Consider the following 20,478-nt stretch of genomic DNA (forward strand, 5'->3'; position numbering starts at 1 on the left):
TTATTACTGGGTCAGAACTTTGCCGAAATTGATTAACAGTTGTTTTAGTTCTTTCTCCTGTAGAATGGGGAAGATTAAGGAATCTTCCAAGGTTATTCTTCAAAGGGCTTAAAGATTAACAAATTCAAGGACGAAGGTAAAAAATGTAAGCATATTTCATTTACATAAGTCGTTTTTATTTGTGGTATTGCAGAAATAAACCGGTAGTTTCTGGTAACTACTGCTCAACATTAACTTCAGGTTAAATTGGTGACACAGGAAGAAGCAGCCTACAACAGCCTCTCTGCTGAGGGTGTGTTGCCCACAGTTATTTACTGTCCATCTGTTGCTGGTATTATTCTATGTGAGATCAGAGGTGTTTGGAGCAGTGGTGTTACCCAGGCTGGTCCAAATACATACAGCTGGCAGGAGAACTAACAGGCCAGTGCAGAACCTGCCTGTGGCTGCCTTTCTCATCTTAAGCATGTTAAGTCTCCCACAAACTAAGATGGATGTAAACTGGTTTTTCTTGGTGATTTTGCACAATCAAGCTCTGTTGAAAATAACCTTTGGAACGGGAGTGCTCAGTGCATTGGCCACTGTGGCTTTCTCATAGATGACATCCTCCACATTGTATAAACTCAAAAATGTCCTTTAAAAAAACTTCCTTGATGCAAAGGCAGCAGAGAGCATTGGTCAGTGGCTCTGCAAAAGGGCTGTCAGCTGCAAAAGGGAATGAAACCAAAATTCTTCAGGGCTGGAAAATGGCACTGGGTGATGCCTTGACACAGCAGGAATTGTGGTATTTCCTTATTTCCTTTTCCTTTTTTGGCTTGGTTTGAGGCCTAGCAGAAAAGCCTCAAAAAGGACAGGATTGAATAGATCCAAATTGCTTCTTGACATAGCATCATGCAGTGGATGCTGTGTATATTTTTGAAGTCAAATCAAGTTAGTACCAAGTTGCTACTTCTTTTTAGTCTCCATGCATCACACAAAGCTCATAGCTCTTGGGATGCTTTCCTTTGACATCAGAATCATTGGAAAAACTTGTCACTAAACTCACTGCAGGAGATGATCCTGCATCTTTACCTTCATGTGTGACAGAAAGCAAGTATTGTAGGGAGAATCAGAATCTCTAGTATCTTGCTTGGTCTTGGTGAGTGAGGAGGAAAAGGCAGGATTTTGGACAGAAAGATCCTTGTAGTCATTGCTAGAATTGTGTTTGCTTTTATACAGGAAGAGTAATAAAGAAGTCTAGAGACTCAAATCTACACTGCATTTTCCTGTTCTCCTTGTGAAGTCCCAGAGCCACTCTCAAGTGTGTGGATGTTGTGAGGAAGACCAGGATGAGATTTGATGCAGCAATCTCATTGGAAACCTCAGAATCCAAGTGTTGTCATGACAGAGATGCTCACCTGCCAGGAAATGATTTGCTCATATCCCATGTGCCCCAGCTCTTTCCTCTGCTGTCTAATGAGGCTCCCTTTTCAATAAAGAACCTTAGAGTCCTACTGTTTTAACCTATGTATTTCCTGCAGATTTCCTGAGCACCAGGATTTTAATGATGCCTGCTTTCTCACTTACAGTTCAAGCGCCTGTTTTGGGTATCTTGAGAGATTAGAGAGGAGGTTTTCAGTGACTCTCACTGTAGCAAGTTAGGGTTTCATTAGGGAAAGCAGAGTTGATCCACATGGTCCTCCCTGGAGTCTGATTGTAATCTGAAATCCTTGCTGAGGTGTTAGGAATGGCAGGAGTCAGAAAAAAAAATCTTCCCTAAAGCACAGTTGCAGAAGAATTACCTCAATTTGAAGTGTAGCATGATCAGCTCAGGGTGATCTTTCAGGAACACGTACTGGATTCAGGTGTCTGTTCACATTTCCCAGTTTATTTCTTCAAATTGCCTCTAGCTGGTTCAGGAAAATGAGTCTCCATCAAAGCCATTTTTCCTCAGACAAATTGTTTCTTGATCTTGCAGTGCTAGAAGAAATGGCAGTAGTTTAAGGGTCCCACATGCTCCATGGCAGAAAGCTGCTCGTGCAGAGCTGGGAATTATGGAAGGAGGGCCAGTGTTTTTTATAGTTTCAGGGAGGCAGGCTTGCACAAGGATCTTAAACTGCAGGTGCAGGTTCTCTGTACAAGGTGCTGTACACCCTTATTTTAGCTCATTTTCAATTTGAGTTGCCACTAGGAAGTTTAAAAACTATAAAAATATTTTACTTACTAGTATTCTTTTTTGCTGTGTGGGAAAATACTAAGTTTGCCTAGTGCTGTCTAGGGGAGACATAAAACAAACTGGTGAAGCTCTTTACCTTGTGTGTAACTATTTCTTTTCCAGAAAGGCTCCTTCCATAGGATGATTAGTGGCTTCCATCTACACAGTTCACTGCTGGCTCAAGTGACTTTGATATGTCTAATCAATAGATAATACATGAGTAGAAACTACAAAATCTTGTCTGAAAACTGCAAAATTTGTTTGATGTTTTCATGCATCGCGCTTGCTTTAGCTGTTCTACCTGAAACGCATGAGAAAACTGTGCTTGATGTGGTGGTGTTTCCTTTTGCCTCTCCAGGTATCTGGGCAAAGAAGGCTGGGCCCCAGCTTCATATCTGAAGAAGGCTAAAGATGATCTTCCGTCTAGGAAAAAGAACTTAACTGGGCCAGTGGAAATCATAGGAAACATCATGGAGATCAGTAACCTGCTGAACAAGAAATCATCTACTGACAAGGAAGCTCAAGTAGAAAACGAGTCTGCAGAAACTCACATCACCAAGAAGGAAATCAGTTTGCCCATCCTGTGCAATGACTCTAATGGCAATGCCATGATGACTCCAGACAAGCAGGCTTCCAAACTGGCCCAGGGATCCCCAGCCATAGCAAGGATAGCACCACAAAGAGCTCAAATAAGTAAGGCAGTAAAGTAGTCTAGGTTTTCACGGGCTTGCAATGAATTCTTGTTCTCTACCTTTCAGGGTGGCATTGCCTGTCAGCTAAGGTCCCACATGTCCTGGCCTTACAGCCAAGTCCACACAAACTTTGCGTAGCCTGTAGATGTTTCAAGAGGGACTCCAGAAATGTGGCCCTTCACTAAAATTGAACTTCAGTTTATATATGGGCTGGCTGGTGGTTCTTTATCTTAGCCTGCACATATTTACTTTGTTAATTTTTCCAGAGAATACTTTTTTCCCTTTTGAACACTCTAAAATATGCCTTCCTACCCCAAAAATATAGATGATGTGATAGCATGTTCAAGTTGAGGAGGCCACCTGTGTCATCTCTTGCATTTGTTCTGCTGTTTTCCTGGGGGCAAGTTGCTACAATGTTTTTACTGCTTTATATGCAAAATGCAGGCACTGATGCTATTCTGTGCATGGAATGGCAAAATACTAGAAGAGAGGACAGTGTGAGTGTTTAGTGAATTACTTCTACTGCTGGGGGAAAAATAGGTATTAGTCAGTCCTTTGTTGGCCAGTCTCCAATGGAGCTGGTCAGTTCCAGCAGAAAATACAATCCACTGCTTTCTGGCAGTGATTTCCTCTTAAAATTGCTGGCTTAGCAGAGATGAATAGCTAAGCTACCTTGGTATTTCTAATATACCCTCATAGTTTCCTATCTTGTTTCATAGAGATGCCTTAAATATTGCAAATACTGACTTCTATTCTCAAACTGTGTAACAGCAGAGAGCTGCTGAAAAATGTGTTTAGCAGTACTTGCAAAGTTAAATAATCTCTCCCTGTTCCCTTTCCTGCTCAGGTTCTCCAAATCTAAGAACAAGACCACCCCCACGAAGAGAGTCCAGTCTGGTGTGTATTGGTTTATGGTTTATCTTAGCAGTGGGTAGGTGTCTGGGTGCTTTGTGAGACTTTGTGCAGCTGTACAAGGTGGGAGGGATCCTTTATTTGCATGCCTGTTCATTTCATTGTGTAAGTGTTGAGCAGACCTCAGGGCATCCTAGTGATAAATCACATTTTCTTTTATTCAAAATGTTGCCCCAAGTAATCAGGTTTGAAGGAAGAATAGCATAAAGCTGCTGTGTTCTGTGCATGAGCATTAAAACTTGTTTGGCTGGCTAAGAAGGATTAAATGTCTTCCGGGTGTCTTTAGCCCAGACTGCAATTTCTGACCTTCTCTTGTCTTAAGCAGCTGGGAATGTGTCCCCTCCTTCCACTGCTGCCCCCTTTGAGGTGGCTAAGCTTCACTCTTGTGCATGTTTGAAGTGGCTCAGAATCCTGTGGAAGGATGTGTGCTACAGGAACGAGACCCACTATGATTTCTTATCCCCAAAGCTAGAATCCTGGAAGTTTGTACCAATTTGAGGTTAGAACTGTCATCTTCAATAGGAACTAGTCAGTAGTGTATTTATACAAAAAGTCATGCTAATAGCTTGTTTATCTGGGCAATACATGGCGTTTAATCTTTGCTGTACCCTTTATGAGCCGTATGCGACTTGTAATTTTTCTGTCACCAGAGATGCTTCTTAACAAACTACATGAACAGCATATTAGCATTTTCTTCCTATTTTTCTTTGCATTATTTTCAATTAGACTTTGTTTTGGCAAGACTATGACGCTTAATCCCATGCTAAAAATAACAGTGATATTATATGTGAAACACTGAGCATATCTGCTGTTTTCAATTATCTTCTTTTAATCCAAACCATCCTATTATCTGAAGGCATTTTATTATGGTGTGCTTCTGCTGTATTTCAGCATTTATAGTGCAGAAACATCCAATTATAACATTGTTAGACACGGTTCCTAAGGTGCAGAGATGCATTCTCTGTGAAATGCCACATGCTGTGTGTGATGAAACATGAGCTGTTAGTTACAGAAAGGGTATCATAGAAATAGAGGAGGAGGAGAATAAAGCACAGTATATGATTTGCCCTTCTCCCATTGATTGCTCAGGATCACTTTGTGTCTTTGTCTGTCCTGTGTTTGTCTGTGGATGCTCTGACCTGTGGTTCTTTCACAGAACCCTAAGGAGTGAAGTGTAGAAGCTGTGCAGCTTCACCTAGCTGCCCTGCAGATGAGCACTGTGCTCATCTGAAAAGCTTTCAATATTGAAATTCCTGAAAGGACCCTTTTCCCATTTATCACCTTAAAAAATAATTGTAGCAAATTCTAAAGTGTGGCAGCTTAATGTAAAGGCACTTAGCTTTTAGAGGAGTCTGCCATGCTGCCAGAATGGCTGTAAGTAGCAGTGTCCCACTTCTCATAGAGCCTTTACAAAGGTTGTGTTGGGACTGATGAGAGGTTCTGGGTCTGTTATGGGGAGGAACTGGAATTGTTTTGATCAAGCAGTAAAGTCCTTCCCTTCTAGCACTTTAGCTGGGCTAAGCTAGGGTGTCTGTGATATTATCCTTGTTTCTTGCTGCAAGAGATGCCCATTAGCTCACATCACCCACTAATTCAGATTGTTTAAAAAGTCCAGCAGCAGATACAGAACAATAATTCGTTGGGATTACATTTTAAGATAGTGTATTTAATGACAGACAGAATCTGTTAGGGGTCTGTTGCAATGCAATTTTCTGCAGTTGTGGCATGTCATCCAGAGCTGAGTCTTTCTGGACAAAATCTGAGCGTAAATGGGCTGCTCTTAGTGTGACTGCAGTGGCAGCTCACACTTCATCACCCACAAGTACAACAATTTACTATTCAGGTAAAGATTATTACATTTTTAATAGTAGGTGACAGTGGCATGAACAGTGCATATGTTGAAAGGCTTTTCTCTTTTAGCCCATATCAATACACCAGCTCCAGCTCAGGAGAACTGGGCAGTTAGCATTAGGAAGTAGCACAGGAAGAAGGAAGAGTCTTAGTGAATAAAAGCAATTTTTTTTTCATACTGCTGTTTAGCTGACTGTATCTTTGGTTTAAATGAACAAAGCATCCTATTTGCCGTAGGGTTTTCAGTTACCCAAGCCACCAGAGCCACCCTCCGTGGAAGTGGAATATTACACCATTGCTGAATTCCAGTCATGCATCTCTGATGGCATAAGCTTTCGTGGAGGACAAAAAGCAGAGGTGAGCCTTAACAGTGTATTTGGAAAATTGTGGTATTTATCTCTTGCATGGGAGTGGATTGGAAGGGGAGAAGTGGGAAGCAGAGAGCTGAGATTTTTTGTCTAAGTAACATGTTCCTTGTTACCTCTTAGGTTATCGAAAAGAATTCTGGTGGCTGGTGGTATGTGCAGATTGGAGAGAAGGAAGGATGGGCTCCAGCATCTTACATTGACAAAAGAAAGAAACCGAATTTGAACAGGAGAACCAGTACTTTAACCCGCCCAAAGGTTCCTCCCCCAGCACCTCCCAGTAAACCAAAAGACTCAGAAGAAGGAACAACTCCTGGAGCAGTTTCTTCAGGAGATACCCAGGACTCTCCCCACAAGCTGAAATACGAAGAACCTGAGTATGATGTACCTGCCTTTGGCTTTGACTCGGAGTGTGAAGTGAGTGAAAGTCACCATGAAGAGGGCACTCCTGAAAAACGACTGTTTCAGCCCCTCAAGCCCTCACCTGTATCATCACTTCAGAAAGCTAAGTTCAAAGTAGGAGAGTCTTCAGAAGAAGTTGCTCATGAAGAAGAAACCATCTATGAGAACGAGGGGTTCAGACGTTATGTGGAAGATGCTTTGTCCAACAAGGAGTCTAGTGGGGATTCTGATTCTCAGAAAAGCTCCTCTCTGTCCCTGATCCGAAGGAATTCTCCATGTTCCAGCTCTCCGAAATCATCACTCATGAAGCTCAAGACAGACAAAAACATTCAGCCTGATCTCGGAAAATGTCACTATTCCAGGAGTGAGGAGACAAAACCAAGATCAGCTTCAGATGTCGGCTTACGTAGCGTGCCAAGAACAGGCATGAAGAAAGATCCCGGGCAGAGTCCTTCCATCAGAGCAAAGCCAATCGTTAGGCCCAAGCCCTTCCTGAACAAGGCAGACTCTCAGAGCCAAGAAAAGATGGATATTAGCACTTTAAGGCGTCAGTTGAGGCCAACTGGGCAGCTCAGAGGTGGACTCAAAGGTTCAAGAAGTGAAGAGTCTGCGAGCCCTCCCCGCACAGCTTCTGAGAACCAGGATGACCCTGTTCGGAGAAGCTCGGCTGATCTCATCACAGCTCCTTCCCGTGGCGTCTTCTGCTCCAGCCATACTGCCAAAACTGAGCAAGAAAATGACTCCAGATGTTTCTATGTGACCACTGACGCCTACCAAAAGGTACAGGATTCTGAAATTTGCTTCCCTGCAGGAGTAGAAGTAGAAGTGCTGGAAAAGCAAGCCAGTGGATGGTGGTACCTGAAGTATGGAGACATGGAAGGCTGGGCTCCTTCCCATTATTTGGCTCTCCCTGATAACCAGAGAGAAACTACATCAGCAGAGACTGATTCCTCTTTTGCCAGGAACAGGAAAAATGAAAACAAGTCAAACAGTTTAGAGAAGATAGAGAAGAGGGTTCAGGCTTTGAACACCATCAACCAGAGCAAGCGTGCAACACCACCCATCCCAAGCAAACCTCCTGGTGGCTTTTCCAAAGCATCAGGGCCAGTTAAAATGAGGAATGGTGTGAGGCAACTTGCTGTCCGTCCACAGTCAGTGTTTGTGTCTCCACCACCAAAGGACAACAACCTGTCATGCTCCTTGCGCAGAAATGAGTCTTTAACAGCTACAGATCAACTTAGGACCGTCCGTCGGAATTCCTCCTTCAGCAACGCGTGGTCACAGCCTGGTGACACAAAGGGAAAGCAGCCGGAGCGGCTGGGCACAGAGAGCTCTGAGACCACCTCTAACCTCCCCACGCAGAGGAATGGGATCCCTGTGTCCACAGTCAGGCCAAAGCCCATTGAGAAATCCCAGTTCATCCACAACAATCTCAAGGACATCTATGTTTCCATTGCGGACTATGAAGGGGATGAGGAGACTGCAGGGTTTCAGGAAGGTGTCTGCATGGAGGTCCTCGAAAGGAACCCAAATGGCTGGTGGTACTGCCAGATAATGAATGGTGTGAAGCCATTCAAAGGCTGGGTGCCGTCAAATTATTTGGAGAAAAAGAACTAATGTTGCAATATCTTTAACCTCCCTAATTTATACTGTTCCTGCTGTGTACATGTGGAAAAAAACAATTGCTACACAAAAAGACGTTTCCCTGTGCTCCAGTTTGTACAGAGGAGTCTGTATGAGGACAAATCTGCCATGTTCTGGAGAAGTTTGTGGGGTTTACATGTTGTAAGCAACTACGAGGAAGATGCAGCATAGTCAAATGCCTTTTTGTGAAGTTGTTAATAATCTTGTATGTGTAACAGGGTATGACATCCCATCCTTCCCATTATTGATAGGAAACCAAATGTGTGCCTTTTGTGAGAGAAATACACATGCATCTACCTGGGGAGTTCTGTGCCAAACTGTTTTACAATCTTGGCTCCCTTTCTCCTCATTTTTGTCAATACGTGGAATACCCAAGAATTTTGGATGCTTTTCCACAACTTAAAGTGAGAAGCAAATGAAAGTTTCTGAAACACAGAGGGACTCTAATCCTTTGGAGATGTTCACCTTTTTTTTTTTTTTTTTTTTTTTTACTCAACATTTGGTAGGTCCAGAGTTGGAGCCTTTTCATCGTGGAGAGTTTTGGTCTCTGACTTCAGTGTTGTTACGGCTAACTCGCCGGAAAAGGCCATCAGGTGGTGTGGGTTGGGGACTTTTTGTTTCCTTTCATTCTGTCTTGTTCTTTTAGTTGGGATTTCAGGTGTTCACGGGCAGTGATGCCTACTGGTGCTTGTAAAAACAAACCTACAAACCCCTTGCTTAAACACGTCTGTTACTGTGTAGGCTTCATGTTTGGTTCTGTGCCTGACTCCTGCCAGGTGACACTGGTTGATTCTCTTCCCAGAGTTAGGTTTCTCAAAAGTTATCAAAGTCAACAAAGTCCCTTAAGACACTGAAGACAAAGCTGTCAGATGTGTTAATTCTTATTTTGCCCTCTGGTCCAAATCCAAGGGTGCTGATTGCTGGCAGGGCCCACCAAGATATTAGTGAGAAAAATTTGTAACCTTCTGCAACATCAGTGTTTACAATGAGTTGGAAAAAAAAAAAAAAAGCCATCAAACTCAGTCTGCACATAATTTGTATATTTTTGGGGAATTGCTTTTGTGTTTTGTTTTTGTCTTTTCTGTGCATTCTGGGTTTACTGTATTTTCTTAGTGTGCGTTTCTGGTTTTACCAGAAAAGACTTAAAACTGAAGTAGGAGCCAAATACGTGTTTCTGTTCCCACTTGAATCCAAAGAGTATGTTTGTACTGGAAAGTGGACCTGGGCTTCTCAGGCTCAGAGATTTCATATCAAATAATTTGGTCTACAATGCATCTAACCAGGAAGCTGCCTCTTCTAGTTCCAGTTCTGTTTGCCTTTTGTAACTCGTGTTTTGAAATGTGGCACACGGTGTGGGTGGTGTGGGAAATGGAAGAGGTACCCATTTGAAGAGGCTAGGAACGTGGAGTTATTTGTGAGGTAGCCTTGTACAGTAAACATAATTTACTAAATCCCTACTGAGCTTAAGGAAGTCATGCTTGGGGGTTTTCTTAATGGCCTTGTTAATCACTCAAGCTCAATATCTAATTCCTTTATATAATAGGCAGCATTGTAAATCTGTTCTAAGGGAAGATGGGGGAGGGGGAGAAAACCATTTCACTACTGGTTTACACAAAGCATTACATGTCCTTTTTTCCACCAGAGTTTCATACTGATTTGGCTTGGATGTTAAAGGTTATAAAGGCTTCAAAAAAGCTGGGATCAAGGGGCTGAGTAAAACAGCACAACAAGACCATATGTTACTGGGGGATGTTTCACTGCCAAAAAAAAAAATAGGAAATTTATATGTTATTCTTGTCTTTTTCATTTTTTTCCTTTGTTCTTTTTTTTCTTTTCTTTTTTTTTCTTTCTCTGTATGTGTGTGTGTGTGCGTGGTTTGGGGGTTTTATTAATTTCCATGATAACACTGAGAGAGTTGCCTACAGCTAATGTGGCTGATATCCTTTTGGTAGCTGAAACAACATCCAGGTGCCACAGCTACAGGCTACAAATAGTGCTGTGGTTTGAGCAGCTCTCTGCATGCAGGTGGGGAGGGGACGCTGTTTGTTTGGGATCCCTTTAAATTGTGGTGGCAGGAGAAGGAGGTGTAACTGCACAACAGCTCACGTCCCAGTGCGGGGTCCTTTTGTACCTTAATGTCTCACCATGCGATGTGTAAGTGTATGTCCAGTCAGCTTCATCCCACTGGATGTGTGTCTGAGACATTGTGGCCCTGTCTCTCATACTTCTCCCCATTTTTAGTTGTACTAATATGGTAGCAGCCATAAAAGACTGCTGGAGCTGTTGTGAGATTATAATAGAAGTATTATATTCTTCTGCTGGACAGTATTAAATAGAGCAATACATAGAGTTATCTGCTAGATTGCAGTACTAATAGTAGTGACTTAGTGATTCGTATTAATGTTATGATTTATTTTAACAATAATGATGCGGAAGTGGTTCATTATTTTGAATTAATGCACTTTAACAATAAAAGAAACCAAAATGGAAGCCAATGCAGAGAACTAAGTGCATTATTTAAAGGTGCAGTATATAATTATCATTTTCTTGAAGCACATATTTATTAAGAATTAACTTATTATTTAAAATATTCTAAAGTTTTGTTTAAAGACATTCCCACTGGGTCATCTCTTTGGGGGGATGTAAAGCACAGCTCCCAGATCTTCTGCATTGAGCCACTGAATTCTCTGAGTATGGTATGGTCTGACATGAGCCCCTATCCAAGGAGGGAAGAGCAGCAGGGAGACAGAAGAGCCCAGACTACTGGAAACACTCACATTTGCATCCAGCAAAGCCCAGCCCTGGGCACCTCTGAGCTGCAGGAGTCCTTGCAGGGTGTGGGCTGGCACAGGTGTTTTTGGCAGACACTTCCAGTGCCTGGCTGCCATGTGCCTTGCACAGGGCTGGCCCTGGTGGAGGCAAGTTCTCCGTGAGGCTCAGGTTAGGAGGCTTCAGGATCTGCCTGAGACAGACATCCGTCTGTCCCACAGCTCCTGTTCCATCTTGCTGGCTTGCTTCTCCAGCTCTGGCTTTTGCAGGGAGGTGGTTTGCAGTGCTGCAGGCAGGGCAGGGTGGCACAGCATGAGGGTGCCTGCAGTACTGCCAGGGTTTTCTCACGCAGCAGCTCCATGGCTCAGTTGCTGCTTTATCCCATCTCCAAGGCTTCACTCCCTCCTGAGGAGAGGCCAGACCCTGTAGGTGGGCTGCAGAACCACACTTGTGGTCTCCCTCTGCCCTCACCTGTACCAGCAAAAAGGATGGGGTGCGGATGGCCTACTTGGTGCCAGAAATTATTGTTGGCCATCACTTGGCTTGCTGGCTTCCACCCTGGTGGAAAAGCTTCCATTTGGGCTCCCCTTCACTTGGTAGTTGTTTTGGCTGCTTGTGTTTAAAAGGGCACTTTTGAAACAAATACTCCCAATCCAATTTTTTCCCACTCCTGTCTTACCATTGTCATAGCATCTCTCATTGAGGTGTTCTCTGTTTTTTTGATGCTTTCCACTGAGAGATATCAGGAAAATTATTGTTTTTTCCATCAGCGAGCAGCTAGTTGTGGTCAGTTCTACTGATACCTGAAATAGCAAGCCCTTCACTCTTAGCTGTGAAACAGAGGGAAATGCCTTAAGCTACATCAAAAAAGCTGACTGCAGGGCAGGAAAACCTGGCAGAATACTCAGAGGGCAGTGTAGTGCTAGAAGTATTTTAGCTCTTTTCTAAAAATGTTAATGTCGCCTTTTATTTACTAAATTTGTCAGAACTGACACTGGATCAAGAGCAATATTTAAATATAATGTACACCTCAGTGAACACTCAATGCAGAAATCAATAGTACTGTTTAAATTTCTCTTTCAGATTGTTAAGAGGAAGAGTCTGCAGGGCTTGAGCAAAGCCATTTGCAGCTGAAGGGGGCCCTCCTCTGGGGGGAGAGGCAGCTGCTCGTGCTGTTTTGCTCTCACCCACTCTCTGTATTTTCCAAAAAGTCTTGAATTTGGACCAGCAGAAATTCCAAACTCCAATGCCAGAGAACAAAATTAAAGAATGTGAAAATTGTGTCTTGCTGTATACTGCAACTTTAATAATAATGAGCACTTCTGAGTTCGTTATTGAGGTTTATATAATGCCTGAAAAGTTTATTTGCTGGTTTCCCTTGTCTCCCCTTTCAAAACACTTTCTCATAACAGCAAGAGTCATGCATTTTGTTAGGAGTCCTTCCCCATGGGAGGCAATTCCTGTTCATTGTTTTAGCTGTCACCCCATGCAATGGGTGAGTGTAGTCCTATGAACTAGTCCTTTGCAAGCCACACCTTTCAAGATAAAAGAGATGATGGGCACATGTTGGGGTACGTAACTGATGTGTCAACAGGAAGTTTTTTATCGATGCATTCAATAGTAGCAAATACACAATAAAGAAAGATTGGAATTGTCTTGCAGCTAGACTCTTCAAAATGGAAATTCACACCTGCATGGGTATAGCTAAAAAATGCATTTGTCCCTTGTGGATGTGTACCCCAAAGACTCCTTCCATTATGATGCTATAAAGTTTGACGAAGGCATTATATAATTGTTTTCATCACTTTCAGATCTTAATGAATCATATTTTATTGTAATATATATTCATTGCTTTCCTCAGTTAAAAAGAAAGTTACTGCTTTTATCTTATATGAAAAACAAGGGAATTTGATAAAGCATTCATTATTTTCATATTCCTAGTATTAACAGAATAGAACTAGTACTATTTAATTTTAGATCTTCATAGCTAGCTTGTTAATAACTCATATTTTCCTGTGTTTTATCCTACTATTTTTTCTATTTTTTCCCAAATATTCTGCATTCTTGAGTAAAAGCAAATCCAATGAGTGGATAAGTGCAATATTCATAGAATAAACAGGCCCCTCATCCAGGACTTGGAGTGGAACGTGCAGTGTGAAATGTTTGCAATTCTCTATTCATGCACTCTTAGGGAAGGGGAAATTCAGGGGAGGGGGCAACTGGATGAAAACAGGACCCTTGGGTAGGTAGAGACTGCCAGCTGGGGTGGCTTGGGTTGGGAATGGCTGCTTTCCATAAACAAGTACCACCTGTTAGTGGAAGTATAAGGACTATGCAGCATGTTGCCAGGATTATGTATAGAATGTCATTAACATCCTTATCAATACAGGACTTCTGAGCTATGCTTGAAACACTCTGTATGTCATCCATGCATGATTCTGTCTTCTGGTTTGTTTCTGCTGGTTACGTCCTCTGTTGCACTTCAGATTTGGTGGTAACTTCAGAAGGGAAAATAATTCTGCTGATGCAGTCCCAAGTTTGGCTACTGCATTGTTACTTGTATTTATTGCAAGAGCTATGGGAATGTTCTTACAGGTCCTTACTTTTCTGTCCTTATTGTTAACCGAAGAAGAAAAAGTCTCCCTTTTATCTGGGTTAATTCTCACCTGCAGAATTTCACAGATGTTTTGGATATTGATTTCGTATTTCTTGGCTTGCAAAGGTGGATCTCTCAGGTCCTAAATAAAGTTGGGCAGAAACTTTGCTCTTCAAAAGATGTATTGTCTTAAATTCTATTTGAATGGAAGGAGAGCTTCCATCTGTCAAAAATAATGTGACTTTACAGGTAGCAGCAAAATCTACTACCTTTGAAAAACTGGACTATTTTTGTAAGGTGCAAGAGAAATGTGAAAGCCAGAGCACTTGACTCTCTGAGCTCTGGAAAGTACATCTCCTGTGGCTCTAGTTCATTACTCTGGAGAGATGTACCTCTGTTTTCTGCTTAATTTTTGTCCTGCTGCTCTTAAGTTTGTCAAAATGCCTTAATATTACCAGAGACCTTTGCATTCAAACAGAAAAACTGAATTCTGCAGCTGGGCTGAAATAGTATCAAACACATGATTTTGGAAAACCTCTAATACTTTACCAATTAGGAATCTGGTTTTGAGGAGCCAGCTTAATTCTTTTACATGCTCTTGTCTAAACTGGCAAGAGGCCCACGAGCATCAGTAGAGCTACACTGACAGAAGACTCCTGTGGGTGCTCAGCATGGACCGTTCTCAGCACAAGCACGCTCTGTGCACTCTGCTCCTACACCTCCAAAGGGTGCACAGGACTGCTTAGCTTTGGTGCTGCTCTGCCACGATCCACTGTGCTGCAAATCTTGCAGCTCTTCAAAACCAGCTGGAGCTTTGCTGCTATTTGCTGGTGCTCTTCCGTCACCAGCAGCTCCTTCTCTGTCACCTTCAGATGCTATTTAGCCACGTAGTGAAGTGCTGTGTATCAGTGCAGTGTTTGATAGCTGCCATCAGTACCAGTATGATGGTCTGAGAGCTTATGTTTGTCTAAGTTATTTTGTTTTCATTTGCTTTTTGTTGCTTGCTAGAAGCAGGGACCAGCACTGCGATGATGCATGGGGAATGTGTCCGCACACTTGAACTGTTTGATGGCCTCTGCTGACACTGCCCAGTGCTTGTGTTGCTCATTCTCTCCCTCTCTGCTGCTCAGTAGTCGTGTCTGTTGTATGTGTCTGTAATTTTCAAATAAAGTACTGTACATAAGGCCGGATCCAGAAGCCCCCAGTCAGCTGACTTAGGGTTGGGATGTAGGTTGCTGTTGCTGCTTTTCCTCCTCCATCTAGGACCCAATCTGGAGCAAAGCATGGGTGTCTGTGAAAGGTCACCCGTAGCTCTGCTTTGGAGTGTCAGTTTTGCAGGGTGTGCCAAGGGTGGAACAAGGAGGTCTTTTCTCTTGGGTGCCCTTGCATCAGGGCCGGGACTCCGCAGCAATTCCTGGAGCGGAAGCTGCGCCGCACTGCGTGCGGGCACGGCTGGCACAGTCAGAACTAATTAGTTTCCCCCATTTTATATTGTCAGGGCTGGGCTGGTCCCATCAACTATGTTCTTCATTTGTTCTTGCATCAAGGTAGTGTTGATTTTTAGTTGGAGAGTGCAATTTTTTTTTTTCTGTTTTGTGTTTGGTTTTTTTATAAATAAATTTGGTTTAAAGCTTCACACTGGCGTTTTACAGACCTGTTCTTGTCAGCATAAGCCACTACTGTCCTGAGTTGAGACTCCTGTTTGTTACTGAATTAAAATTATGGGAATTATGTTGATCATTTGGAATGAAATTAGAAAATAAATGAGAAGTAACTATATTGGCAGGGGGAGAGATAGATAAAATATGAGGAAAAAAAATGTTTCTAATAAGGCCATGAATTATTTGGTCTGACACTGCAGATGCTTTCTCTGTATAGATGGTTTAAATACATCACTGCTCTGTGACAGGATTTTTTGTTATTGACGAAAGTTGATTTTTTTCAGTCCCTAATGTACTATGATAATCTGTATCCTGAAGCCACCAATCCACCAAGAGAAGACAAACACAGGTTATCTGCTTGTTGTCGTTGAGGCAGTTTGTGTGTCTGGGAGTTTGCGTGCACTGAGGTTCAGCTGGTGGACTGGGCAAGCATGGCTGTTCTGGACCTGTCCGTGTTGGCAGGAACAACCCAGTGCTAGCAGTGCTTCTGGAAGAACGTTGGCTTTAGTGACCTTTCCCTGATGCTCAAGGTATTTGGTTACAATGGTACCTGTCCTGGTCCCTGTTCGGTGGAGGAGAAAAATGGGTGGAAGGGAGAATCACTTGGCACTGTAAGAAATTTTTTTAAATATAACGTTTAATATTTAGGTAAATATTTCATGTTTCTCCAGATATTCCCCATCAAAGCTGTTATTGACTCTGTCTTTGATGACTGAAAAGTAAGCAATGTGGCAGCATTCTTTGTGCAAACAGTTCTTTTGTGGTTGGAGAGCTTGTTCTTGAACTGCTTCTGGGTCACCAGGGAAGTAGTAATAAATAAACAAAATCCCATCATCACCCTTGGGTGATGACTAGAGGGACATTGAATTCTGTCCTGACTCTGGATCCCCCAGAACACATTAATTCGGTTTGTTTCTGTCCCCTTGAAGCAGGACAGAAAAGAATAGTGCAGTCACTGGAGCTTAGCCTGTAGCAATTAGTAAACTGGAACAAATAAAAAATAAAAGAAAAATAAACCTTTTTAAAAATGAAGTATTTCAGTGAATAGCTGACTTAACTACTTCCTGTCTTAGACTTTCAGGGAAGGAGGAAGTTCTGTTTCCAGTTGCTAGGAGGAATTTTTCTGTGTCATGCTGAACAGGCTTGCTGAAAAGTCCTGCTCATTACTCATGAAGAGTTCAAACCTGGAATATTGCAAAAGCAAAGTGTGTGTAGCATTACAATGACTTTTTTTGTACTGAGGGTCTGAAGTGAGTGTTGGGGTCAGTAGTGTACAGAGTAAGTGCATTTCTGCTGTCTGGCTGACTTGCACATGACATCAGTGCTGTTCCTTCAGTGCAGATTTAATTGCAGTCAGCAGTGCTCATTGCTCTGCTAGCAGTGTTTAGGGAGAATCATGTAGATGAGCCTCTTCATTTAAGGCTCAGTATCAAATATCATATCAGGAGAAGTCCTGCCAGCAGCTTGAGTGATTGCTGCTTAGGCTGAAGTTCAGATGTGGGTAACTCCAGGTGGGTGCTGAAAGCAGCTCAGTTGCCTGTGTACATCTGTAGTGGTTCCAGAGCTGTTAATTAGCCCAGATTATCTCTGCAAACTGTGGGTAGTGAGTTACTGGGAGCCTAAACCTGTTGGTGAAGGAAGGCTGAAATTTGTTTGAGCTATTGTGCTCCTCTGCATTAGCAGAGCAATGGCATGTGTCTGTACTGGAAGCTCCTAGAGGGTTTGCTGTCCCAAAGTTTTAGTTGACCAAAAAGAAAAAAAAAAAAAATGGATCTAGGCCTGGTCTAAGTGAAGTTTTGCAGTGGGTTTCTTGGGTGGTTGATTTTCTTCATGTGACCTTGAAAACTAGATGCTGTTGTCATTTCTGTGTTGGTGTAGAGCTCCGTTTTTTGGTGGTTAGGTGGTGGGAATGTACCTGGTGGAGCTTGGAATCTTGGGAGAGTATGTCGGTGACCAGAGATAGAGAAATGTGTGGCTGGTCTTAGTGTGTGTGTGTGGTCAAGTTGGTGACACTTTTTTGTCTTTTGTTTGTTTTGTTTTTAATATGGGAACCAATTCGTCTCTTCTGCTTCGGAAAAGTCTAGAAGTTGGTGTGGTTTCTGTTGCAGTAAATATGAGAAGGAGTTAGCTGAGAGCTTTTTTTTGTTTGTTTGTTTTTGGGGTTTTTTTTTAAGAGAGTTTATGGGCAGGAGACAATTTAGTTTGTTTTGGGTTGCAAGTTAAACTAAGAGAGGAAGAAAATGAGTCTGGGGAAATCCTTTTTTGTGATAACAGCTTTGGACCATATTTTGTGGTGACCTCTGATCCAGCTCCACTGAAGGCAGTGGAGTGAATATTGTTAATCATGTAGATGATAAAGCTTTTGGTCATGAATTAATTCTTAGAGAGGTGACAGGTATCTTGACATTCACAGCATGCCATAACAAATGTGAGCTAGGGACAGAAATAATAACTGTAGCTTCAAATATTGTTCAGTTTTTGTTTAATGAACTTGAGATGCTGACCAGTTGGATAAAACTGTTTGTACAATGAATAGCTCCTGCTGTAAGGGTCCAGATGTGCTTGAGTCTGTGAGAGGTTTTCCTAGGACAGGCAACCATATGCATGATTTTAAAAAAATGTGGCTTTCTCAGTCATCCCAGTAAAACTGAAATCCAAAAAAGTGACACTTTCTGCACTTAACAGCATCTTTTGCCATTGATGGTAAGAGTTACTGTTAATGAGGGATTAGATGCCCCAGCCTCTCTGAACTGGCACAAAACAGATATTTTTGTGACCAGTCCTTGAGTTGGTGTGTAAACATTTATAAAGCCCGGATGCAGATTACAGTACTAGTTAACAAAATGAGCAACTTTTCTGTGGGCCAACACAAAAGATCTATTAGCAGTGAGGAAAACACCGATCTCCTTTTTGCCAAATGACTCTCTAGAAATTTCCCTCAGGCTTCAGCACAAATCAGCTGGGACCTGTGAAGATTTAGCTGATACATACGGTACTGGGGGCCTGTTTCTGTGACTGGGACAACAGAAGTGTGGCTTTGCCCCAGGAAGAGGTGATGAAATCATCATAGTACAATGTCTTCATTTGCTCTGGATATGACAGGGGTGGGAGGAATGAGCTGTGAAAAGCATAAGCTCCCCCTTAATCCAGATTTGCGGACTTTACTTGACTGCAGTGCCCAGTCCGGAGCTGTGCTCATGGCAGTGCCCTGTGTGGGACAGGGAATGCACTCAGAGGGCTGCCCTTCTCTCTGTGCCATGACCAACTGCTTGCTCAGAGAACTGCAAAACAAGGTGAAGCAATTAAGGTTGGGGATTTTTTCCCCTAGAGCAGCATGTTCTAAAGCAGTGAAGTAAAAACAAGTGCTTGTTTGGGAAATTTTAATCACGTCTCTGTCTGTAAAGGTGGAAACTCTGCATGGGTCTCTCAACAGAGAATAACACCATCTGTCTTTGGAAATTGTACATGTGAAGATGCAGAACAGACAGCAGATTACTGTGCCTAAAAGTAGATCTCAGCATTTCTCTATAGGCATTTGTTAGAGCGGTTGTTATTTTGGAACTGAACAGCATTTAATAATGGTTAATCAGGACTGCTCAAAAATTCCTGCAGGAAAGGAAAAGACAATTTGAGTTCTGGACACTTAGGAGAGTGAGTTATAAGAAACATAAAATATGGCCAGGTGCTTTATTTTTCTTCTAGGATTATCACAGGTCCTTGTGATTGTGTCCTGGCATACACTAGTGCTGGCCAGTGACACCTCTTTGCAAAAATTCAGAGCCATGCATCTGATATGCATGTGTGTATTGGAAAAGAGGAGCCTAAAAAGGCCTTGGAGTAAACTGCAACTGATAAAAGAACTCCTGAATTGCATGTTCCAGATATGCTGAAATAACTTGCATTGAGGCAACTTCAGCTCCTTTCAGGCATCACCCACCCTGGCAACTCACAGCTGGTGGAGGGGGGCAAATGTTAGTGGAAAGGGAAATCCAGGATGCTGTCACTGCTCTTCCTGCTCTGTGCCTGAGCTCAGAGCTCTGCTGGGCCAAAGCAGGAGCAGACCCTTGGCACGGTGTTTGCCATGTCCCACAGGGCTCTGCCAAGCACTCTGAGTGACCTTTGCTGACCTGGATCAGTATCCTGCTGCCCAGCCAGGATTCTCCCCCCTCCCTGTGTGCAGGACCCTGGGAGGTTGTGAGGGACTGCCAGAATTTGAGAAGTGTTTTCTCAGAGAAATTACAAGTTCTTGCAATATGAACCTCTAATGCTTTCAAAGACTCAGGCAGAAAGGACTTGCTAAACAAACTTTACCTGTCATCTCCCAGTTCATTGATTGCTTGGACCAAAGGTGGTGCTAAATCTGATCTTTGTCTGTAATATTTATATTTTGTTGGACTTTTTTTTTTTTTAAGTGTTTGATAAAACAGATGCAGTGTCCTTCTTACATGAGAAATCTAGTCCCAGCTTGGGATATGTAAAAACTCTCTGGACCTTCAGGGCCCAGGATTGTTGCCTGTTACCATTTGAGCAGGCTTGCAGTGTTTGGGGGGAGGTGGGAAAAGGGTACTCTATCTTCAAATGCTTGCAGACTGTAAGAATTGACTTGTGATTTGTTTGTTTGTTTGTTGGTATTTTGTTTACAATGCCTCTTATGCCCTAAGGAAAAATAAATTTTTGACCTTTTTAATTGTGATCCAGTTGGTTTGTTTTGTTGGCGGTTTTCTTCTAATTTTTTCAGTACTATTTTGATTCCACTTGAATTCCAGTGAGTTTATCTTTCCCAGAATCACTTGTAATTTGTGTGTTCATGCAATTTCAAATTTTATCTTAGGCTAAATGGATAGAGGACCTTGTCTTGTTCCCTGGCTGAAGTTGTTAATGTATGCTGTATTTTTGTATTTTTCTATTCCACAAAGTTTATGGAAAAGTCACCTGTGCCCTCAAACATGAAGAACTTTAGTCTGTGTTGAGCAAGTTGTTAAGGTTTACAGTACTCAAGGAAGGATGTTTTTTTTTTTGGGGTTTTTTTTTTTTGTTTTTTTGTGGGTTTTTTTTGAGAAGGATAGGTTCAAAACAAGAAGAAAAGCATACTTTTACAAAAGTGGTCATTTGGTTCTGTGATTAGAGTTGCTCTGCAATGTGGGATGAGCCCTGTGTGCAGTCTGCAGAGCAAGTGGTGCTTTAACATGGGATACTAAGGTCTGATCCTGCAAGGTTTCTTGGCACTTCTGACTCCTCTTACCTGTCTTTGAGGTTGGAGGCCCAAATAGTTCAACAAGTAGAAAGTCATTGCTGTGCAAAGCAGCAGATGGGTAAAACTGAAGTTTCTGGTAATGGATCCCCTCTCCTTATGCAGGGACATCTCCTGGGGATGCCAAAAGCAGTGGATTAGGGG

General features: G+C 42.4%; 1 protein-coding gene across 3 annotated transcripts in view; it reads left to right on the forward strand.

Annotated features, from left to right (window-relative positions):
• The window catches only part of SH3PXD2A (SH3 and PX domains 2A), a 247,934-nt gene extending 228,164 nt beyond the window's left edge, over window positions 1-19,770 (forward strand). For all 3 annotated transcript variants that reach the window (XM_041461000.1, XM_041461001.1, XM_041461002.1), the window contains 4 exons: window positions 2,550-2,884; window positions 3,731-3,780; window positions 5,884-6,003; window positions 6,135-19,770. In XM_041461000.1, the coding sequence (XP_041316934.1) occupies window positions 2,550-2,884; window positions 3,731-3,780; window positions 5,884-6,003; window positions 6,135-8,030 (2,401 nt within the window). In that variant the 3' untranslated portion in view covers window positions 8,031-19,770. The remainder of the gene's footprint in view (window positions 1-2,549; window positions 2,885-3,730; window positions 3,781-5,883; window positions 6,004-6,134) is intronic.
• The last annotated feature ends 708 nt before the right edge of the window (window positions 19,771-20,478 follow it).

The sequence above is a fragment of the Pyrgilauda ruficollis genome, unplaced genomic scaffold (genome assembly GCF_017590135.1).
Source record: "Pyrgilauda ruficollis isolate IOZ18807 unplaced genomic scaffold, ASM1759013v1 scaffold15, whole genome shotgun sequence".
Lineage (NCBI taxonomy): Eukaryota > Metazoa > Chordata > Aves > Passeriformes > Passeridae > Pyrgilauda > Pyrgilauda ruficollis.